We start from the raw sequence: 21,427 nt of genomic DNA on the forward strand, positions 1-21,427 counted from the left end.
ACAGGACCGACATTAGCAAAACAATATACCCCCTCTTCTTCGAAGGGGGGCATAAAAATAGAAACAATGACGCAATTTCTAAAAATAGAAACAATGAAGCAATTCTATAAATAGAAACAATGACGCAATTCTTGTTGTTGTTGTTGTAAATATATATATATATATATACACCACACACACCAATAAATATATAATTATGGTCATTTAATGCACAAATCTGAGAAAATTCATTAGTTTAACCTTCAAGGTCAAGGTCATTAAAGAGCCCAAGCAAATTTGGGTTTGATAAACAACGAGGTCTGGTCCTTAAGAATGTTCTGTTGTAATATGAAGTTGATCCCTTTAATAATAGCAAAGTTACAGTCAGTTACCGCCAAAACAATGAAAATTTCAATAATTTGACCTTCAAAGACAATGTCATTAATGAGTGAAGGTAAAGGTCTTTCGGTATATTTTTAACAGTTATCTTTGAAGATTATTATGTTCAAGTTTGAAGACAATCCATTCAAAAATAACAAAGTTACAGCCATATAGCCAAAACAATGAAAATTTCATTAATTTGACCTTCAAGGTCAAGGTCATTTATGAGTGAAGGTCAAGGTCTATTTGATTATTTTTAAGGGCTATCCTTGAAGATTATTATGTTCAAGTTTCAAGACAATCCATTCAAAAATAACAAAGTTACAGCCAAAAATAGCCAAAAAAATGAAAATTTCAATAATTTGACCTTCAAAGTCAAGGTCATTTATGAGTGAAGGTCAAGGTCTGTGTGGCTATTTTTAAGGGCTATCCTTGAAGATTATTATGTTCAAGTTTGAAGACAATCCATTCAAAAATAACAAAGTTACAGCCAATAACAGCATGAACAAGCAAAAATTGGACTTTTAACCTTGAAGGTCAAGGTCATTTATGGATGAAGGTCAAGGTTAGTGTGGTCTACTGAAAGGTCTTGTCCCAAGGGTTGTTGTGGCCAAGTATGAAGACAATACACCAAGAAATAAAAAAGTTATGATCCAGGTACAAGTTTGCGGACGGGTACGGCAACGCCGACCTGACTATAACAATTACCTCTACTTTTTTTTTCAAAAAAAAAAAAAGTCGAGCTAAAAAAACTGGTCTCTAACAGCTTGCACACACCATTACTCTATCACTAGCTGGTGAAATTTCAAATATTGATGTGGCAAAAATGTTGAACATTATAAGATGGTGTGTTGCTCACAAGAACCATTAGACTAGGTCAAAGGTCATACTTTAAGGTGAAATGCAAAAGAATAGTTTCAAACAACTTGTCCGCACCATAACTCTATCACTTGCTGGTGAAATTTCAATAACCTAGCACAAATGTTCAACATCATGAGATGGCGTGTTATACGCAAAGGGTGGGACTAGGTCAAAGGTTATATACGGTCATACTTTAAGGTCAAATGCAAAAAAAAATGGTCTCATGTTTTGTAAGCACCATTTTTCTATCAATTGCTGGTGAAATTTCAAATATTGACGTGGCACAAATGTTCAACATCATGAGATGGGATGTCCCCTACAAGAATTGTGTGGCTAGGTCAAAGATTAAAGCCTTATTTTATGGTCAAATGTAAAGAAATGGTCACAAACAATAACTCTATTACTAGCTGGTGGAATTTCAAATAACTTTGCACAAATTTTCAACATCATGTGAGACGGCATGTGGCATGCAAGAAACGTTCGAATAGGTCAAAGCTCAAAGTCAGATGTGACTGCAGGCTCGACATGTGGCATTTGGGCATCTAGTAATTGAAGATATGTTCAAAAGAAACAAAGTTAATTTGGCTGTTGATATTTATCTTATAGGCATATATTGAAAGAATTAATAAAAGAATACAAGTGTTTTATTAAAATATCTTTCATCACTTTGCAAGCATATTAAATAAGTGTCTGTTTAATAACTTGTGTAAATTTTCAGTTGATACTTATGAATCTTGGTCTCTTAATACCACCAGAATTGTTTAATCTTATGAAATACTGATGAAATGGGTATCCAATTAATCTTTTGGCCATTGTGTAAAGACATTATGACACATGTTGCTTTTGTAGTTTGATGACAATGACACCGTGACTTAGTAGTTTTTGTTGTTGAATAAAGAAATAGTCAAGGTTTTATCCAATTAAACTTGCTACACTTATATAGATGTGGGCAGATAATCTTTGTCGATTGTGGTTACCAACATAATCCATCTGAATCTCTGGGGTTATTGCACTTGCTTTACTGAAACCTGGTATTATAAAAGCTATTGTCTGCTCTAAAACCAGTGTGGTCTCTGAGAATCCTTGTGGGTATATATAATCTAGTTTGCTTTTTTAAGCTAGCTGGTAAGCTTCCTCACAGGCAGGATTTGAAACCCGGGAACTGGCTTGAAGACAATAACCAAAACCACTTGGCCATGAGCTAAATAAACAGTATGTCATCTTTGTCAGCATGACAGAAATTGCATGAACTGTTGTTTGGAAACCTTTTGGGAATACAAGGTCAAAGCAACCTTTACCTTTGACCCAAAACTCAAAAGATATCTACTGCCGAAGAACAATGGTTTTATAAAGTTTGAGAGCCAAAGGCCAACATGTTATTTGTCAGAAACCACTTGACATACAATCTCATTATAATCTTGACTTTGACCAAATATAAAAAGGAGACATTTACTGACCAAGACCAATTCTCAGTTGTAAAGTAATTGGTAAGAAACCATTTTGACATACAAGGTCAATGTTACCTTTGCCCTTTGAACCCAACATTAAAAGGGGTCATATGCTGACCAAAACCAATGCTCCTCTAAAGTTTGAGGGCCAAAGGGTTGTTGAGGTTTTGGTCAGAAACTGTTTTACCATAGTGACATTTACCTTTAAGCCCTTGACCCCAAAATCAATAGGGGTTTTGTTCTACCCAAGACCGATGTTTCTACAAAGTTTGAGATTCAAGGGCCTATTGGTTGTCAAATTATTGGTAAAAATCGGTAAACAGTCATGGTCAATGTGATTTTGACCTTGACTGTTTACTAATTTTGACCGAGCAATACCAAAAGCAATAAGTGTTGTTTGTTGGCCAAGACTAATGCACCGATGAAGTTTTAGGGCCAAGGGCATATTTGTTGTTGAAATATTCAACAGATTTAATTTGACATACGAGGTCAAAGCGACTTTAAACTTTGACTATGCGTCTCTCAAATCAGAAGGGATTATCTACTTGCCATTACCAATGTACCTGTGAAGTTTGAGGGCCAAGAGCCTGTGAGTTCTTGATTAATTTGGTTTAGAATTTGACCTATGACCCCAAAACCAATAAGGTCATCTACTTTCCAAAGATACAGAGTAATGAGCATTTGCCTCCTCAAGTTATTGATCAAAAACAGTGTGTGTGACCGACAGACAGACTGGCCAACTACTATCATGCTGCAATACAATGTTCCCTCTTCTTCAAAGGGGGACACAAATAAAATTAAAGCTTTAAGAATAATGCCCCTTGTATTGCAACTGCAGCATTTCAATATTATGAAGTGATACCTTTTATAATGTTTGAACAATGGCTTGTCTGGCTCTATAATGGTTGCAAAAGCTAATTGCTAGGGATTACAGCTGGTAGATGTTTGCTTCATGTCAAAAGTTGTCTATTCAACACGTAGATATTTAAGTGGTCTGAAATTTAACAACTTAAAATTTCTTTTCCGTAATATTTACTGCAAGGAAATCAAAGGTGTTATAATGGTAGTTTGGTACTTCTTAAATGAATTCAAGATGCAATGAATAATTTTTTGCATTTTAATCTTTGTTTATAGCATATACAAAAAAATATCGGGGAATGTACAAAATAGATCTTTTGTTATGAATCATGCACTTTCAAGTTATACTAAAATTTAATACTAAAAAATAAAACACAAAAAATGACTGAACATTGCCAAATAGTATGACTTATTTTCTATCCATTATTTGTGTCTCTTATTTTCTATCCATTATTTGTGTCTGAATACAGCAGATTTATAATCCAATTTAAATGTAAGCATACATATTAATATGATGGACATAAAAAACAACAACATTCATTTATTCTATGAAAAATGAAATACAAAATTCTAGTTCTGATAATGTTATTAAGTACAATGTTATGTACTTCCTACATGAAAAAATAACCTGCCATTTGGTTTACACAACCACAAAAGAGTAAATGTAAAAACATGTGTAAATATCTTTACAAAAAATATGAAATTGTAACAATGAAATGGAATGGTAAATGGCACCAAACAATGAAGATGAAAAAATCATTCAAGATCTTCAAAAAAATAATCCAAAATTTCCACTATATAGTCAAACTCTGAAATGCCTCAAAAATACAAGCATTGACAAAAAAACCAACAACATTTAATGCTTTAAGTACTCCTATCATAACGAAAAATATAGAGGTTACATGTGCCTGAACTTTTAACTATGTGCATATAAAACACTATCCTTTTACAAAATTACATTAAAAATACCTTAACACATAAAAAACATGCAAATTTATGATAAACAAGAGCTGTCACCCACCCGAAAAGGTTTCTAAAGCATGCAGATATTATGAAAAGAAAAGAGAATGCAAGTAACTTATTGTTTAATATTATTCTTTGTATTATTGTATATGTAATATCTAACTGTGATAGCATTTACCTTCAAAATATAAGTGTGACCTTGACATTTTAAGAAGGGACATGGTTCCTGGACGCAATAGATTGCTGTTATGAGATACATTTAGACATTTCAAAATCCCTCAATGCATGATAAAGTTTCGGACATGATTGTTGTGTAAGTGGGGACACACAGACAGACAGACGAACATGAGCCTTATCTGCAACACATTGCCTTGATATGGTAGACATTTGTGCCAAGTTATTTTAAAATCCTTCCACGCATGACAAAGTTACAGTCCCGACATGAATGTGTATCTTCAGACTCTTCTCGAGAGAATGAGTACCTTCAAACTATAAATGTGACCTTGATATTGAAGGTTAATGGGTCATGGGTCTTAGTCATGACATGTCGTCTTGATGTGGTAGACATTTATGCCTAGTTATTTTAAAATCTTTCAATGCATGACAAAGTTACAGTCCGGACACGATTGTGTGTACTTATAAACTCTAATTGTGATAAAGGGTAGTGTGACCTTGACCTTTGGGGTAGGTACATGATTATTGGTTGAGACACATCATCTTGATGTTGTAGACATTTATGTCAAGTTATTTTAAAATCTTTCCATGCATGACAAAGTTACAATCCAGACACAATGTGTGTACCTATAAACTCTAATTGTGATAAAGTAAAACTTAAAAATGTTAGAGTGACCTTGACCTTTGAGGAAGGGATGTGATTACTGGATGCAACACATCATCTCATATGGCTGACATTAACGCCAAGTTATTCTAAATTTCTTTGATGCATGACAAAGTTACATCTCAAACATCCTTTAATTGTGATAATGTGAAACTTCAAAATGTTAGTGTGACCTTGACTTTTGAGGTAGGGACGTAATTCTTGAACGCAACACATCTTCTTGATGTGTTAAATATTTACGCCTAGTTATTTTAAAATCATTTGATGCATGACAAAGTTACAGTACAGACACGAGTGCGTCTACCATTTTACTCTAATTGTGAAAATGTAAAACTTCAAAATGATAGTGTGACCTTGACCTTTGAGGTAGGGACATGATTCTTGGACGCCACACATTGTCTTGATACTGTAGACAATTGTGCCAAGTGATTTCAAAATCCCTCAATGTATGACAAAGTTACAGTCCGGACACAAATGAAGTGGGGACACACAGACGGACGGACGGTGCGATTTTAATATGCCTCCCTTTGGGGGCATAAAAATTATCATTTCTTCAAGCATGCATACTTTACTATCAATAAAATATATTCAACAAAATAAAATTACTTCAAGTTACATCTGTCAGCAGTAAATGTATAACATTGATATGTAAATTATAAATTACCAACATTAATAACAACATATTTGCAGTAGCAGTGAATAAATGTATAATAACAATCAAAATACTGTTTCTCTAATTGATATGAGAAATAAATGCAAGTGCAACAAAAAATAATTCTATATAATTATGCACAATGATATGTAAATTTTAGAAAAGTACAAATTTTTAACATTGAAAGGAAGAATCTAGGATACATTTGAGCTGCGTCATGACAAAACTAACATAATGGGTTTGCAACCAGCATGAATCCAGACCAGCCTGCGCATCAGCGCAGTCTGATCAGGATCCATGCTATTCGCTATCAGTTTTTCGACTTGTAAAAGGATTGGTAAGCGAACAGCATGGATCCTGATCAGACTGCGCAGAGGCGAAGGCTGGTCTGGATCCATGCTGGTAGCAGTTTTGTCATGATGTGGCTCATTTGTTATCCTGAACAGTAATTTCACCTGAATATTTTACATATAGTAATTTATTTGACCAATAATAGCCTAAGGAATGCCAATCCAAATACTCCTCTTGGTTAAAATCACACTAAGCAAACACAAATAGTAATGATACACAATTCAATGTATAATACAAATAGAATATATGTTTGTTTGTTCAGCAAAAATATAAAATATATCATCACATGGAAAAGTGAGAAAATGGCACAAAATAAATTCACACAATAAAAGTTAATTTCTCGCTTTGATATGAGATATAGCATCTTCTTAAAAAGATAAAAGAAGAAAGTAAACGTTTTCTCTCTATTTTTTGTCTAATATGTAAATAAAGCAATTGTTGATTGTTTTCATTGAAGCACAGGAAACTGTTGCATATTAAGATATTATACCAGTCATCATTGTGTCATAACTTGAAACTATTTCCATGAAGTAATGATGTTTATTCCATACTTATAAAAATAGACAATTGAACTTTTATGTACAGTACATTCATAAATTACTGAAATTTTAAACAAACAAAATAATACTTGTGCAAACAAAAATTATTGCAAAACTATATTACTCACTCTATGAGTGATATACTGTAACTGATATTATATTTTTCGCTGATAAAACGCAGTATTTCACTGGTTAACATAAAATAAAATATTATCTATGTGTAAACATTTTTTTTTACATATTTATTTTAGCTCAAATGCCAAACAACTTTTAAGTTCTTGCAACAAATATTAATCACTTTCTCGTCCACTTCCTGGAACCAATCAGTACTGGTGCCACATGAAGAAACATGGTTGTGACCCGATTAGTGCTCGAACCCCGGGTTGAGAGGCAGACACCTTAACCCCTAGGCCACCGCAGTCCCCTTACAATATGTGTATACATGACTGTATAAAAATGATTAACTGTCATACCTGAACCTTTGATACTTGCATATGTAAGCACCTGAACACAAAAATGAGTAAATATCAGATCCCAGGTCCGAGATATTACTCATATCAAAAACTTAACTTTCTGCATAAACAGATCTTTGGCATGTAAATACAACTGAATGTCAAGTTCTATATATTTCATCATGTTAAGAAATTCTCCCTCTGAGACATTCACCTCCTCCGAATCGTCGTCTAACCCTTCAAAATCTCTGCTGAACTTCATATTGAATTTTTTCTCAAACAACTTTTGTGTCTCTCTTTGATATCTTGTCAAACCAAAGAACGCCATTTGTTCGATATTTTGTATTGCACTTTTAAGTCTTAAATCATCTTGATCCATCGTTTTATTTTTCTTGTAACAACCACTTTTTGTAAGGTCAGCTAACATGCGCGTCTGTCTGTTTGTAGCCAGGTTGTCTTTACAGGCCATAAATTCATTCAGCGTAACGCCTTCCCAAGTTTCTTGGAAACAAGGACGCACCTCAAAAAGGTTGACGCGGTTACCATCACATCTTAACTTAGCATCTTCCCAGTGTTCACCTCTTTTCTGATGCTGCCATTCACTCAGATATCTCGATACAGGATCTCTTATTAAGGTTATGTAGAAATATCTGAAGTATCAAATTTCATAAAATTTTACATTTTTCTTTCATAATTACGAAGAAACCTAATATTTCATAAGTAAGCACAGAATTTACATAAATTCTGGCTTGTTTTGTCAAATAATATCTTACTTTATAAAATTAGAAAATTGATGAAATTTCCTGTTATTTAACATGATTATAATGGATTGTAATGTATTGTTAGACTGGAATTTTTTGTGTCCAAAGGCACAAATAAAAAAGTTCAGTATTTCACCTTTCCTTAACACTGCTGTTGAGAAGTTTGTAATTATTCTTTTTTTGCCCAATGAGAATGCTTCAATTTGAAAATTTTCAGCCTTCCAGTGTTGCTCCTTTTAAGCTGTTTAAAAAAGTTCAGTATTTCACCTTTCCTTAACACTGCTGTTGAGAAGTTTGTAATTATTCTTTTTTTGCCCAATGAGAATGCTTCAATTTGAAAATTTTCAGCCTTCCAGTGTTGCTCCTTTTAAGCTGTTTAAATAATATATTTTTTGTCTAATTACTACTGCTATTACTTAATCACATTGGTACAATAATACACTATTTTTTCCCAAACTAAACACATATTACAGGACTGCTTCATTGTCATGAACAATTGTCTTACCTTCTTTGTCTTTGTTTTCCCTCTAGGTGGTTTAATGCATTAAAAAACCCTGGTAGATTTCCAATCAGCTGTAGCCACAGGGCCACCTACCTAAACCAATAAAACAAATATTACCGTTTTTGGTTTACATAAACTGGTTTTTTAAAAAACATTGAAATGTCGTTTAAATTCTATCATAATATACATGTATTATAATACTAAGAACATGACATTTGAAGCTTAACTTTAACAAACATTGTTAAAATAAAATTCAAGATGGATTTAAATGGTACTCTGAGAAGGGTTCTTTCTTTTTTGGTAGTTTGATACATTTTAGAATTACCAAAAGTGCTGTCACATTTTATGTATAATTATGCTCCTAGCACAGTAAGCCTTATTGAATACAAGAAGACCAGGCTTTTTCTATTAACACACTAATTACTGGATAATATACAAATTGTTGATCAGAATATGTAATTTAAGTGCATTTATCATATCACATGCTTGATAACTCTAAAACCTAGATAGAATATATAATACAGTGATGAAAACATGTAGCAGATTTATTTCCCTGAACTAAAATGAAGAAAAAATCATCACATTTGACACATAATAAGTTTTATTTCTGTGTGGTTTCAAATTAAAGTGCCAAGTCAGGACATCAAAATTTAGTTAAACCTTTAAATAAAATTATTTCTTCTCACATTCGGAAAAAATCTATTGAAGTAACTTTCATATTTGACAATTTATATCACCGACAGTTGGGTTGTGGAGCTCCAAACGCATTAAAATCCTAATAAAATGTATATTTGACAATCTTAGCACATATCATAATTATATGTCAAAAAAAATCTTAAAGCTAATATAACAAGAATTTGTAACAGAGTTACCAACGTCCCCCGCCTCGGGGAAGTTTTATATGAAGCATAAAATTGTGCTATTTCAAAAGATTTAGTTATGGATTTCAGGACTTTCAGTCCAAAATTATGATCAATGCTAGATCTGCAAATACAACAATAAATTTATTAAAGAAATACTAGTAAAATGAAACACAGAATTTAAAATTCTATCATGTTAACCTTTGACCACTAAGTGTGACCTTGACCTTGGAGGTAGGGGTGCATGTGTTGTGCATGACATATCGTCTTATATATATTACTATTTGTGCCAAGTATTTCAAAATCCCTTGAACTATGTGAAAGTTATAGATCAGACACAAAAATACCCTATAACACACTATGTCTATCCTTGACCTCTAAGTGTGACCTTGAAGGTAGGGACCCATGTTTTGCGCCTGATATATCATCTTATTATTGTGATTATTTGTGCAAAGTATTTTTATAATCCCAGGTTATGGACTGGACACAAAATATAACCTATAACAGACTATGTAAATCTTTGACCTCTACGTGTGACCTTCACCTTGGAGGTAGGGACACATATGTTATGCATGACATATCATCTTATCATTGTGTCTATTTGTGCCAAGTATTTTCAAAATCCCTTGATCTACAAAGAAGTTATAGAGGGGACACAAAATAAACCATATAACAGACTCTGTTAACCTTTGACCTCTAAGTGTGACCTTGACCTTGGAGGTAGGGGTGCAGGTGTTGTACCTGACATATTGTCTTATTATTGTGACTATTTGTGCCAAGTTATTTCAAAATCCTGAAGAAGTACAAATATACCCTAAAACAGATATGTTAACTTTTGACCTCTAAGTGTGACCTTGAACTTGGAGGTAGGGATGCAGGTGTTGCGCATGACACATTGTCTTATTATAGTGACTATTTGTGGCAAGTATTTACAAAATCCTTTCATCTATAAAAAAGATATGGACCGGACACAAAATATACCCTGTAATAGACTATGTAATATGTTTATCTTTGACCTCCAAGTGTGACCTTGATCTTGGAGGTAGGTGACCGGTTGTTGCACATGACACATCGTCTCATTATTGTGAACAATTGTGGCAAGTATTTACAAAGTCCCTTCAAAGATAAGAAAGTTATGGACCGGACACGACATATACCATCAAATAGACAATGTTGACCTTGAATGAGCAAGTGTGACCTTGACCCTGGAGGTAGGGGTCTGGTTGATGCGCATAACACATCGTCTTATTATAACAAACATTTGTGCCAAGTTATTTCAGATTCCTTTGATAAATGAAAAAGTTATGGACCGGACACAAAATATACCCTGTAATAGACTATGTTAATCTTTGACCTCCAAGTGTGACCTTGACCTTGGAGGTAGGTGACCGGTTGTTGCACATGACACATCGTCTCATTATTGTGACTATTTGTGGCAAGTATTTACAAAATCCTTTGATCTATAAAAAAGTTATGGACCGGACACAAAATATACCCTGTAATAGACTATGTTAATCTTTGACCTACAAGTGTGACCTTGACCTTGGAGGTAGGTGACCGGTTGTTGCGTATGACACATTGTCTCATTATTGTGAACAATTGTGGCAAGTATTTACAAAATCCTTTCAAAGATAAGAAAGTTATGGACCGGACACGACATATACCATCAAATAGACAATGTTGACCTTGAATGAGCAAGTGCGACCTTGACCCTGGAGGTAGGGGTGTGGTTGTTGCGCATGACACATTGTCTTATTGTAACAAACATTTGTGCCAAGTTATTTCAGATTCCTTTGATAAATGACAAAGTTATGGACCGGACACAAAATATACCCTTTAATAGACTATGTTAATCTTTGACCTCCAAGTGTGACCTTGACCTTGGAGGTAGGTGACCGGTTGTTGCGCATGACACATCGTCTCATTATTGTGAACAATTGTGGCAAGTATTTACAAAATCCCTTCATAGATAAGAAAGTTATGGACCGGACACGACATATATCATCAAATAGACAATGTTGACCTTGAATGAGCAAGTGTGACCTTGACCTTGGAGTTCGGGGTCTGATTGTTGCGCATGACACAACATCGTCTTATTGTAACAAACATTTGTGCCAAGTTATTTCAGATTCCTTTGATAAATGACAAAGTTATGGACCGGACACGAAAGTGTGACGGACGGCCGGACAGACGGACGGACAGACGGACGGAGCCTATTACTATATCCCCCTTTTTTCTTTGAAAAAGCGGGGGACAATTAGGCTATAATCTTTAATATTATATAATTGAAATATGATTATTTTTTCAAAAGTGTTAAACAGCTTATATTAATTTTTTTTGACATATATGATAAGTTTATGTGCTTGGATTGACAAAAGTATACATTTTATTTGGATTTTAAAATCACTAGTAAGGTTGTAATGGGAACATTTCTTAATAGTTAATACAAGTGATTAGTCTATATAATATTTGCAAAATATTTTAATATTGTGCATTACTCTTACCATTTTCACAGTGACAAGGTGTTTCCAACCTCAGATCATTGATAAGGTGGTTGTTAAATGCAGTTCCTCCCACCTTCTGTATGTGTACATAAACAAGCACATCAGATTCCACATTAAACACATCTCCACTACCTTGTTGCATAGCATTATTCTCAATAGCATTTGAATATTCATGAGGTCGTAAATATTTCTGCATGGCAAGCCTTGTATTTTTATGAGTATATTTCTGGTTTATAACTGAATGAAATAATGTGTCATTTTTGACGGCCTGTGCTATATAGTAAGAGACTGGATGTCTGACTTTCTTGTCATCAACTACTCTTCTTCTTGATGATTTTTTACTTGGAAGTAACAGATAGTAAAATATCAACACCACTAATACAGCAATTATCAAAATTTTCTGATTCCTTCTCATAGTGGCTATGACAGACTGCATGACACCATCTGAAATGAAGAAAGGAATCTGTTACTATGACAGTGATTCTGTATAGAGCCTAAATATCAATTTCTGTGGATTTCAAACATAAAAAAAGATCTCAAAATGTAAAAAATCTTAAAAATTTAACAAAATTTACTAAAATTGCAACAGCCACTTGCATAGTGAACTTGAATACTTACAGATCAGCAAATCTTCCATTAAATTCCAAAATTTGCAACTTATAAACACAATTATAATAATCGACCTAAGCAATGCATAAACCTTCAAAACAATTCATTAAATTGTAAGGAAAAGGCTTTTCTTTAACTTGTATTAATCACGCACAAAAAGACTGGACTTAAGTCTAATCTATTTAAAAATGTACACAATGTAAAATTCTCCCACATTTAGAGGATTATAATTATACATAATTTAACACTTAATTCAGCATATTTCTTCTCTAAATCAAAGTTATTAAGAAACAAAAGTAAAAATGTATTATTAATGAATAAGAAAATTAAACTGCCATACCTGAAAATGACAAAGAAATTTAAGATAATTTTTCAGTTTAATTCTTATCAGTTCACATCGCAGTATGACTTCCATTGTGATTTAACAGAGACAACAGTTATCTGATTGGTTGTAAGCATTTAAATAGATAATTCAAAGAAAAGAAATATCTTTTTGAAATATTTTTATATTTACTGAATATGCTGACAAAGTAAAAAAAATCTTGAACTAATCTGTACATCAATGGTTACATCATAGAGCTGGTTGATAGAAGAATTGAATGACAGTTGTTTTATTTTAAATTGAATTGGTTAATAATGCTGTTTAAATTTTTTTCATGATCAATTATTATTATGCTTGCAACTGAACAAATATATGATATACCATTGATAAACCAAGATTTTAGACAATTTTTGTAGCTTGCATTTGCTATGGTCTATTTATAGATATAATGCTTGCCAAACTAATTCAACAAACATGTACTATCCATATTATTTAGGACTATAAATAATTTGTATGAACAGAACATGTATTTTTCTGAAATGATGGAAACAGGTAAATTATAGATAAGTAATTATAAATATCTATTGTTAATATTTCATAATTTATGATTTGATATCAATATATAATTGATATGGTTTGCACTGAACAGCCCTACAAATAACGATCAACAAAATCAATTGTTAAGTGATTAACTTTCAAAACCATTTATTTTGACAATGCAAATCTGCTTATACGGGGAAATCAAAGGCAGGGACAGTCTTGGGCTTTGGCTTGCCCCAGGCTATACATGTATATATTTATTTAATCAATTAAAATTTTTTCATATATATTGCTTACATGGATGACGGTCCTGTCATAATAGTTATTATCCGAAAATACGCATATCCGAACATGTAAATTTATACTCAATGTCACCTGTGTAAAGAAATACTTTATTCCAGGTTTATATTTGCTGTTAATTGTTAGATAATTCTTATGTTACAGGTTTCCAAGTCATGTTATATGAAGTCATCTAATATTACAAGAAATAACACTTGAAATAAAAACATACCGACTGATTTTTTTACCTGGACACCGTTGGAAGGCCCCCGTTGGAATGGATAAAAACTGTCATATATTCACAAACAAATGCCGTACAGTAACGTACTTTATTTCCGTGAAATTAATCACATTTTATAAGTACTTGAAATATACGATAGCAAAATTAGAATCTTGATAAAATTGATTTCAAACGAATATATAATGCATTCTATTGATGTAATATTTTATTTAAGTTTCATTAAACAATGCACAATATTCTCGTGTGCACAAGATTCTCGTGTAATTCAAATTTTTAAATCAAATAATTTTGAAATGTGCGCCATTTAAACTTTCTGCAAAATGTCATTTCATTAAACATATGTCAGATAATTGTAAAAATTATGCTAAGGGAAAAATAATGAACAAAATGCCTATATTAATGCATTGTTTTATACTATTTGTATTCTGACTTAGGGCTGATCTGACTTAGGGCCGATTTGACCACACAAGCTAGAACTAAGATATTTGTTGTGAACATTGTCTAGTGAACCATAACCAATTAAATGTGTTTCACAGGTACTTGAAACAAACTATTTTTAATGTTCTATATGGGCTATGCTTTATACTATAATAAACCTATAGAACATTAAAAATAGTTTGTTTCAAGTACTTGTGATGTGTTCCTAAGGTCAAATGTTGGTCCGTCCCGTGCTACATGGGTTTTCCTTATACATTGTACATGTATACATACATACACGTCATGTAGCAAAAACTTCTTTTCTGAAACTACCATAGTTTTAGTTAATTAACTTAAATTAAGCTATCTGGCACGAAGAATTGTCTTGTGAACGTCTACCAAAGTTGTTCAAATTATAGCCCAGTCACCCAATGGATTGATAGATATGTATTGACAAAAAATCAACTTACATTTAGCTACCTTGATTTCATACATTGGCGGAATGGTTTCAAATATTGTAACTGGATTTATATAATGGTTTCCGATTTAATAAAATATTTTTAATAATATATTATCCACATGGCTTATTGAAAAAAGAAAAGAATAGAAGACAGCCATGGCGTTCCATAAGAGGCTGTGTCATGCACTAGGCTTATATGCCTGCTACTTTTAGGTCTATTAATGTTGGTCTTTGAGGTCAAATATCTAATTTGTGTTTGTCCACTTTTTTGTCTTCTTTGTGTAAACAATTTATTCCTTGAAATTAAAGTACTTTGCACAATGTCATGTCTTCACTAAGGTTAAAAGGCGTGTACTTGGAGGTTACAAGGTCGTAATGCGGGGGAATCATTAGCAGTTCTATAGACATATTTCTAGTTTAAATGAAATTGCATTTACCCATAGCAACGGAGAACAAGAGAGGTATTTGTATGACACATATATTATAATAACATCTTTTAAGGCGAAATTGTTGCAAACAGGAAAGTAAAGCTTACCAAAGTCTTAAAATATATAAAGTATTGAATTTTGAATAAATGACATGTACATGTATATTTAAGAAGCCATGTATTGCTTGAAGAACAATTTGAAATTCAATTGCTCGTTTTATTTGGAAATACATTTGTATATAACTTTATATTGTAACGTATACATGTAGTCATATTGTACATACGCGTATTAGAGATAACGATGAGAGTTGAGATCTAAATTCCTTTACTATATAAATTTGAAAACTAGTTTAACCTTTATCATATCGAAACAGTCATGTATTGGATAAGAATGGTGTACTTTTTGACGTTTCTACTGCTCCTCTTTGCACATAATAATGCAGAATTAACAGCAAATGAACTGAAAATGTTTAATGTTCTAGCAAACCGCGTTCAAGAACAAGCAAACAGCATTAAAGTCCTTGAGAAAAAGTTTGATAATGTCGAAAAGGAAATGGAAAGGCAAAAGGAAATAAATCGAGAACTTGGACACCAGTTAGAAAGCCAAAAGACTATTTTGAGTCAGTTTAGGGCAAATGGCAACCAAGAAGTCCTAGGAAACATTAAAGAAGGAAACCAGAATAATACAAGAATCGGTAAGGTTGTGCATATTTAAAGTGCATAAAGCTATAATTCTGCTTTCTATCGTTTAAAAATTGATTGTATTAATTTTGTAAAACAAATGAGCCGCGTCATGACAAAACCAACATAATGCGTTTGCGACCAGGATGGATCCAGATCAGCCTGCGCATTCGCGCAGTCGTCTGATCAGGATCCATGCTGTTCGCTTACCAACTCTATTACAAGTAGAGAAACTGATGCTGGTCGCAAATGCACTATGTTGGTTTTGTCGTGACGCGGCTCAAATATTATTCGCATTATTCATGTTAAAGAACACTGCCGTAACATGTAACATAATGGAAACAACACAAATTACATTTGATAACATTTATAAATAAAGCATTCCATTAGACATAATGGTTTTTATCGGTATTGGAATGGGACATTCCCATAAATTTGGGCAAAATAACGGTATTTTTAAAAAGGGGAAGAAAAAACTTTATGCTAAATGGATGTTTGGAGAAAACTGCATGATTTTAAAGAAATTTTCTGAAGGGGAGCAGCAATTGACAAATCCCTTCTCTGACTATTTATGTGAACAACAACATGCATTAACATGGGCTCTTTTTTAAAAAGTATGTGGTGGTGACATTCTTATTGTATCTACTAAACTGATAACGACCTCGACATTTTATTTTGCAGAAACAACACTTGATGTCGCCCAAGCCAGTGTTATATTCTCTTAACTAACTCGTTTCATATACTATAACTATTCGTAATCCTTCGTCGGAACCCATGGTATAAATTCCGAATTACTAGTACATACAATAAATAGCCTGGGTTACCAGACAGTATAATATTATTATTACCTTGAATTTGTTGGGTAATTTCTTAGTAATATTGCTAAGTAATGACAATGAGCGGATTACCTTTCCCGTTTGCTCATTTGATCTCGTTGATGAGCTGGATTAATGGTCGCGTTATGCCCGGAAACCAAAGTCTTGATTATTTTCAGAAGTACATGTAATTAATATATTTTGAATTATTTCAGTTTGGCATGAAAAAGAACATGTTGCGTTTTCTGCATTCCTAACGCATACTATCTATAACTTAGGACCCGGGCAAATTATTCAGTATGGAAGTGTCGTCCTTAACGAAGGAAATGCTTACAACAAAAATACCGGAATCTTCACCGTCCCTCATGATGGCGTTTATCTTTTTTCATATGCTTGCGAGGACTACCACAATCACCAAATCTATGCAGACCTTATGGTTGATGGCTCACTATATTCCATTGTTTTGGAGGGTCCATCAAGCGCTCACAACATGGGAACGAACGTGGTCATTCTTCGGTTGAAGAAAGGTCAAGCTGTCTGGATAGCAATAGATGCTTGGGGTCGGGACAATATTCTTCAAAATGGCGCATCATCCTTTTCCGGTGTGTTTCTTTATTACTGAGATGCATTATTTGAAAAATCTATCTGAATTTTTTCATAGAGTGATTGTTTTATCATAATAAAGTGAAGAAGTTTATACTGATTTGAAATTATTCCTTTTACAATCTCATTGCATTTTTATACAGCCGACTCAGTATTAATATTCAAAAGTAACTGTATATGAAACATAAATTTTAGGAGGTTTGAAACTTTCAAAGAGAAAATTAAAGAGCATCCTTAAAGTGTCCTTATGTATGTAAACTAATACATGTTTGCACATTATTGATATTTATTGTGTCCCGATTTTAACGCTCTTTGTGTAACATTCACTGTGATATTACACCAAAGGTATTTTCATTTCACCTTAAATTATTTGTAATCAAGTTTCATAGATACTACTGTGACTGATATATACTCAGATTTTGATAACAGCAGAATCAATATTAATGATTAACAAACTAATGTATAACATCGTAAACAGTTGCAGAGAAAATGTACAAGTTATTGATGCACAGTGTATAAAAGCAGGAAGCAAAACACTTTGAAAAGGAGGAATTTTGATACAAGATTAAGTATATCGTCAACAGATTCTTTTTTTTATTTTGTTACAGTACTGGAAAAGTTCTTATTAATCTTAATGATATAAATGTACTATACGTTTCAAAATTGACTTTTGAAAGTTATAACAATTGCGACAATGGTATATTTGATAAATAAGACCAGAAACATTATCATTGGAACCAAAATTCGTTTAAGGCTGAGCACATGCAAAGACAAATGAGCCGCGTCATGAGAAAACCAACATAGTGCGTTTGCGACCAGCATGGATCAAGACCAGCCTGCGTATCCGTGCAGTCTGATCAGGATGCTTACAAACTCAATTACAAGTAGAGAAACTGATAGCGAACATCATGGATCCTGATCAGACTGCGCGAAAGCGCAGGCTGGTCTGGATCCATGCTGATCGCAAACGCACTATGTTGGTTTTGTCATGACGCGGCTCAAATCTAGATTGTATATAGAATTTAGATAAGAAAAGTATAGGAAAAGTTCGTCATGATATATTCTTCAGCATTGCAGATCATTTGATATCCAATATTAATCCTCATAAACTATATATTAATAACAAAACGACGACGGGCCTCAATTTATATGAGTTTTGTTTCTTATCAGCAACCAACGTCAAATATGTTATTAATGTCTTTTTTGTTGTTGTTCTATAAATATGCTTTTTTTGGCTAGCACTATATACATGTATAGGAAACAACCAAACACAAATTGTGGTAAGATGGTCAGTAAAGTCAAGGAAACTATTTCAATTGTTACTCACTTGGGGAATATGAGCTCCTTTACAGAAATGTAGAGTAAGGGAGGGAAAAAGTGGGGAGGGGTGCAAGGAGTAGAGTTTGGGGTGAAGGGGGATTAAAATCGTCTTTCTTTTGATTGCCGAACGGAGATGAATTGTAAGCCAGATGCTGATAAGAAGGACAGCTGGCTCCCGCCATATCGTTTTTTTTTCACTTGCCATGATAAAAACCGCTATACAAGACACAGCTATAAAATTTGTGCGTTTTATACAACGTACATATTTACTGAGCATGCATAATTTTTTTAAAGCCTTTTACGTATATGAGACGTCAGTGCTGTCTATCAAAAACGTAAATATCAAAAAGACATGTTTACAGACATGTTTAAACAGATAGCGACTCATAAATCTATAATTAATAAGTTGCACAATAATGGTTCCGTATTCTTCCATATATTTATATTCCTAAATTGTCAAATGTAATGTTCATATGATTAATTTGTAATGATATCATACTTATCGTAGAAGTTCAACATTATTTTGACACAGATAAATGCTAACCTTACAGTCGACCGTTCCATATCATTTAAAGGGGTATACTAGACTAATTTTACAATTCAATGCTTGAATGAAAATTTATGTTTTACTAGTGACCACATGCTTTCTTTGCGTCAAACTACATAAAAGATATTAACAGTCATACAGTGTCATTAAGAACTGTATAATGATTACATGTTTCCTCACATGGTACAATATGATGCAATGCTGGTTGAGGAATTCAATCACAATCCAGCTTCAAGGGCTTGTAGATATGATATATTTAATATTGAAAACACGTGCATACATTTTGGATAAATGGTGCATACATGTATATATTTTCTCAGTTTTGTTTAGAAATACGCCTTACAAGTTCTTGTCTTTCAGAAAGTACATGTAGTTAGTAATCTAAAGCAAGTAAATCTAACGGTCATCAATGCTTTGATTGAATTAGAAATTAAACCAATATGTATGTATAAGTTAATGATAAGAAATTCGTGTCACAGCTAGTTCATCATGTATAGATGTTAAAAATATACGAACTCTTATCATTGAGACAACATGAGTAGGTTTAAAATGATGTCTGTTTTGTCTGTTTTGTCGTTGTTATTTCTTTTCATTGCGCATATTAACGCAAAACTAACATCAAATGAATTGGAAATGTTTACAGAGCTTGCAAACAGTGTTAAGGTACTAGAGCAAAAATTAAGTAATGTTGAAAACGAACTGGATAGGCAAAAGGAAATAAACCGAAACCTTGAAAACAGACTCAATGCTCAAACAACCACTTTAAGTGCAGATATGGCATTTGACAAGCGAGATGCTCAAGGGAACGTTGTGAGCGAAAATAAGAATAATATGAGAGTCGGTAAGTTGATGAATAGTCATACATTTAGTATAAGTAAATAAATCATCCTAGATGACCTCCGAGAATAACTTGAATGTAAGCAGTAAACTCTTAATCTGTTTAATCTGTGTAGATTGAACTGTGCATCTTTATATTTGGAACAGTCCATTTAAAATTTAAAGAATTTCAATTCCGGAAAACATCAATTGAGTTACTAACAGTAAACATCCCAAATCAAATACTGGTGGCAAAGGCCAGCCACTGGTAGTGCCAGTGGCAATGTATCATGAATATCAATATCATATCAATGTGATTTTTAGTTACTAATTAAAGGTTGATATAGTAGTGTCCAAAACGTGTTTACATGTCGATGGTAACTCATTTCACGATACCTAAAATTTTGAATCGTTCTTATTTTTTATTGACATACTGCCCTCCCTATCGAAATGTATCATTTACTCGTCTTAATCAACCCCTTCAGAATGTCTGACAACTGTAGGTAATGGCGATCTCTTGTTACTGATCGTACTTGCTTTTCTTGATAAGGCGTATATAATCTAGGTACTTTTTTCAAATTTAGAGCCACATCGTTCTTTACATGTTATGGTGACGGTGACCTTGAGTTCTTGACATTGTTTTACTGTTATCAAAACGAATATGTAGTATATGTAGTATAACATCCCCACTAAATATGTGGACCAAAGCGGTTAATTTTCTAGTCATTGATGGATCACTGTATGGTCTACCTCTTCTTCGACTGGAGCTAAATTATGTTTATTTATACTCTGTATATTTCAGGTAGGCAAGAAAGGGAGCAAGTGGCTTTTTCTGCATATTTAAAGAATTCATTATCTCACTTGGGACCTGGACACACGATTCAGTATGGAGCCACGGTCCTGAATGAAGGAAACGCCTTCAATGCTAATACTGGAATCTTTACCGTTCCGCACGACGGCGTTTATCTTTTCTCCTATGCATGCGAGGACTACCATAATCATCGCATTTATGCTGATATCCTCGTCGACGGCACACGAAAATCTCTCGTTTTAGAAGGTCCATCAACCGCACATAACATGGGAACGAACGTTGTCATTCTTCGACTGACAAAAGGTCAAGCAGTCTGGGTCGCGATAGATGCAGGTGGTCAAGACAATATTCTGCAGAGTGTTGCGTCAACTTTCTCTGGAGTATTTTTATACTATTAAGATGTAAAATTTGAAATGTTTTCAGAAATACATATTGAAATGAAAATTCTGTTGATTATGAAATAAAAAGTACAGTTATTATATCTCTAATACTACTAGAATGTTTTTTATCAACATGTATATTATCTTTAATAATAGGTTTTCCAGTTCCAGTTCTATAGCTATAGAAATATTTTGCCTCAATATATCTGA

At 33.2% G+C, this 21,427-nt stretch overlaps 3 protein-coding genes across 3 annotated transcripts; 2 read left to right on the top strand and 1 right to left on the bottom strand.

Moving 5' to 3' along the window:
- Window positions 1–5,442: 5,442 nt before the first annotated feature.
- Window positions 5,443–13,957, bottom strand: LOC132741066 (heparan-sulfate 6-O-sulfotransferase 1-like). The gene is made up of 5 exons (XM_060729152.1): window positions 13,932–13,957; window positions 11,950–12,393; window positions 9,068–9,087; window positions 8,589–8,674; window positions 5,443–7,972 (listed from the first exon to the last, which is right to left on the bottom strand). The coding sequence occupies exons 2-5, from the start codon at window positions 12,383–12,385 to the stop codon at window positions 7,423–7,425; spliced, it is 1,092 nt and encodes a 363-aa protein (XP_060585135.1). The 5' UTR covers window positions 12,386–12,393; window positions 13,932–13,957; the 3' UTR covers window positions 5,443–7,422.
- A 1,628-nt stretch (window positions 13,958–15,585) lies between these two features.
- LOC132741061 (EMILIN-2-like) lies at window positions 15,586–17,431 on the top strand. Its single transcript, XM_060729146.1, has 2 exons — window positions 15,586–15,939; window positions 16,956–17,431. The coding sequence occupies exons 1-2, from the start codon at window positions 15,621–15,623 to the stop codon at window positions 17,360–17,362; spliced, it is 726 nt and encodes a 241-aa protein (XP_060585129.1). The 5' UTR covers window positions 15,586–15,620; the 3' UTR covers window positions 17,363–17,431.
- A 2,324-nt stretch (window positions 17,432–19,755) lies between these two features.
- Window positions 19,756–21,279, top strand: LOC132741059 (complement C1q-like protein 4). The gene is made up of 2 exons (XM_060729144.1): window positions 19,756–20,051; window positions 20,829–21,279. The coding sequence occupies exons 1-2, from the start codon at window positions 19,760–19,762 to the stop codon at window positions 21,233–21,235; spliced, it is 699 nt and encodes a 232-aa protein (XP_060585127.1). The 5' UTR covers window positions 19,756–19,759; the 3' UTR covers window positions 21,236–21,279.
- Window positions 21,280–21,427: the final 148 nt, after the last annotated feature.

Source organism: Ruditapes philippinarum, unplaced genomic scaffold (genome assembly GCF_026571515.1).
Source record: "Ruditapes philippinarum isolate M1 unplaced genomic scaffold, ASM2657151v2 ctg4809_1_1_1_1, whole genome shotgun sequence".
NCBI lineage: Eukaryota > Metazoa > Mollusca > Bivalvia > Venerida > Veneridae > Ruditapes > Ruditapes philippinarum.

What these genes read in the sequence shown, in the direction of transcription:
- LOC132741061 (XM_060729146.1), top strand. Translation starts at nt 15,621, where the DNA reads ATGTATTGGATAAGAATGGTGTACTTTTTGACGTTTCTACTGCTCCTC. An exon ending in CCAGAATAATACAAGAATCG is followed by an intron (nt 15,940 to 16,955) that starts GTAAGGTTGTGC and finishes GAATTATTTCAG; the next exon opens with TTTGGCATGAAAAAGAACAT.
- LOC132741066 (XM_060729152.1), bottom strand. Translation starts at nt 12,385, where the DNA reads ATGCAGTCTGTCATAGCCACTATGAGAAGGAATCAGAAAATTTTGATA. An exon ending in GTTTTAGAGTTATCAAGCAT is followed by an intron (nt 8,675 to 9,067) that starts GTGATATGATAA and finishes TGGTTTAGGTAG; the next exon opens with GTGGCCCTGTGGCTACAGCT. An exon ending in GGAAAACAAAGACAAAGAAG is followed by an intron (nt 7,973 to 8,588) that starts GTAAGACAATTG and finishes TTGATACTTCAG; the next exon opens with ATATTTCTACATAACCTTAA.
- LOC132741059 (XM_060729144.1), top strand. Translation starts at nt 19,760, where the DNA reads ATGATGTCTGTTTTGTCTGTTTTGTCGTTGTTATTTCTTTTCATTGCG. An exon ending in TAAGAATAATATGAGAGTCG is followed by an intron (nt 20,052 to 20,828) that starts GTAAGTTGATGA and finishes TGTATATTTCAG; the next exon opens with GTAGGCAAGAAAGGGAGCAA.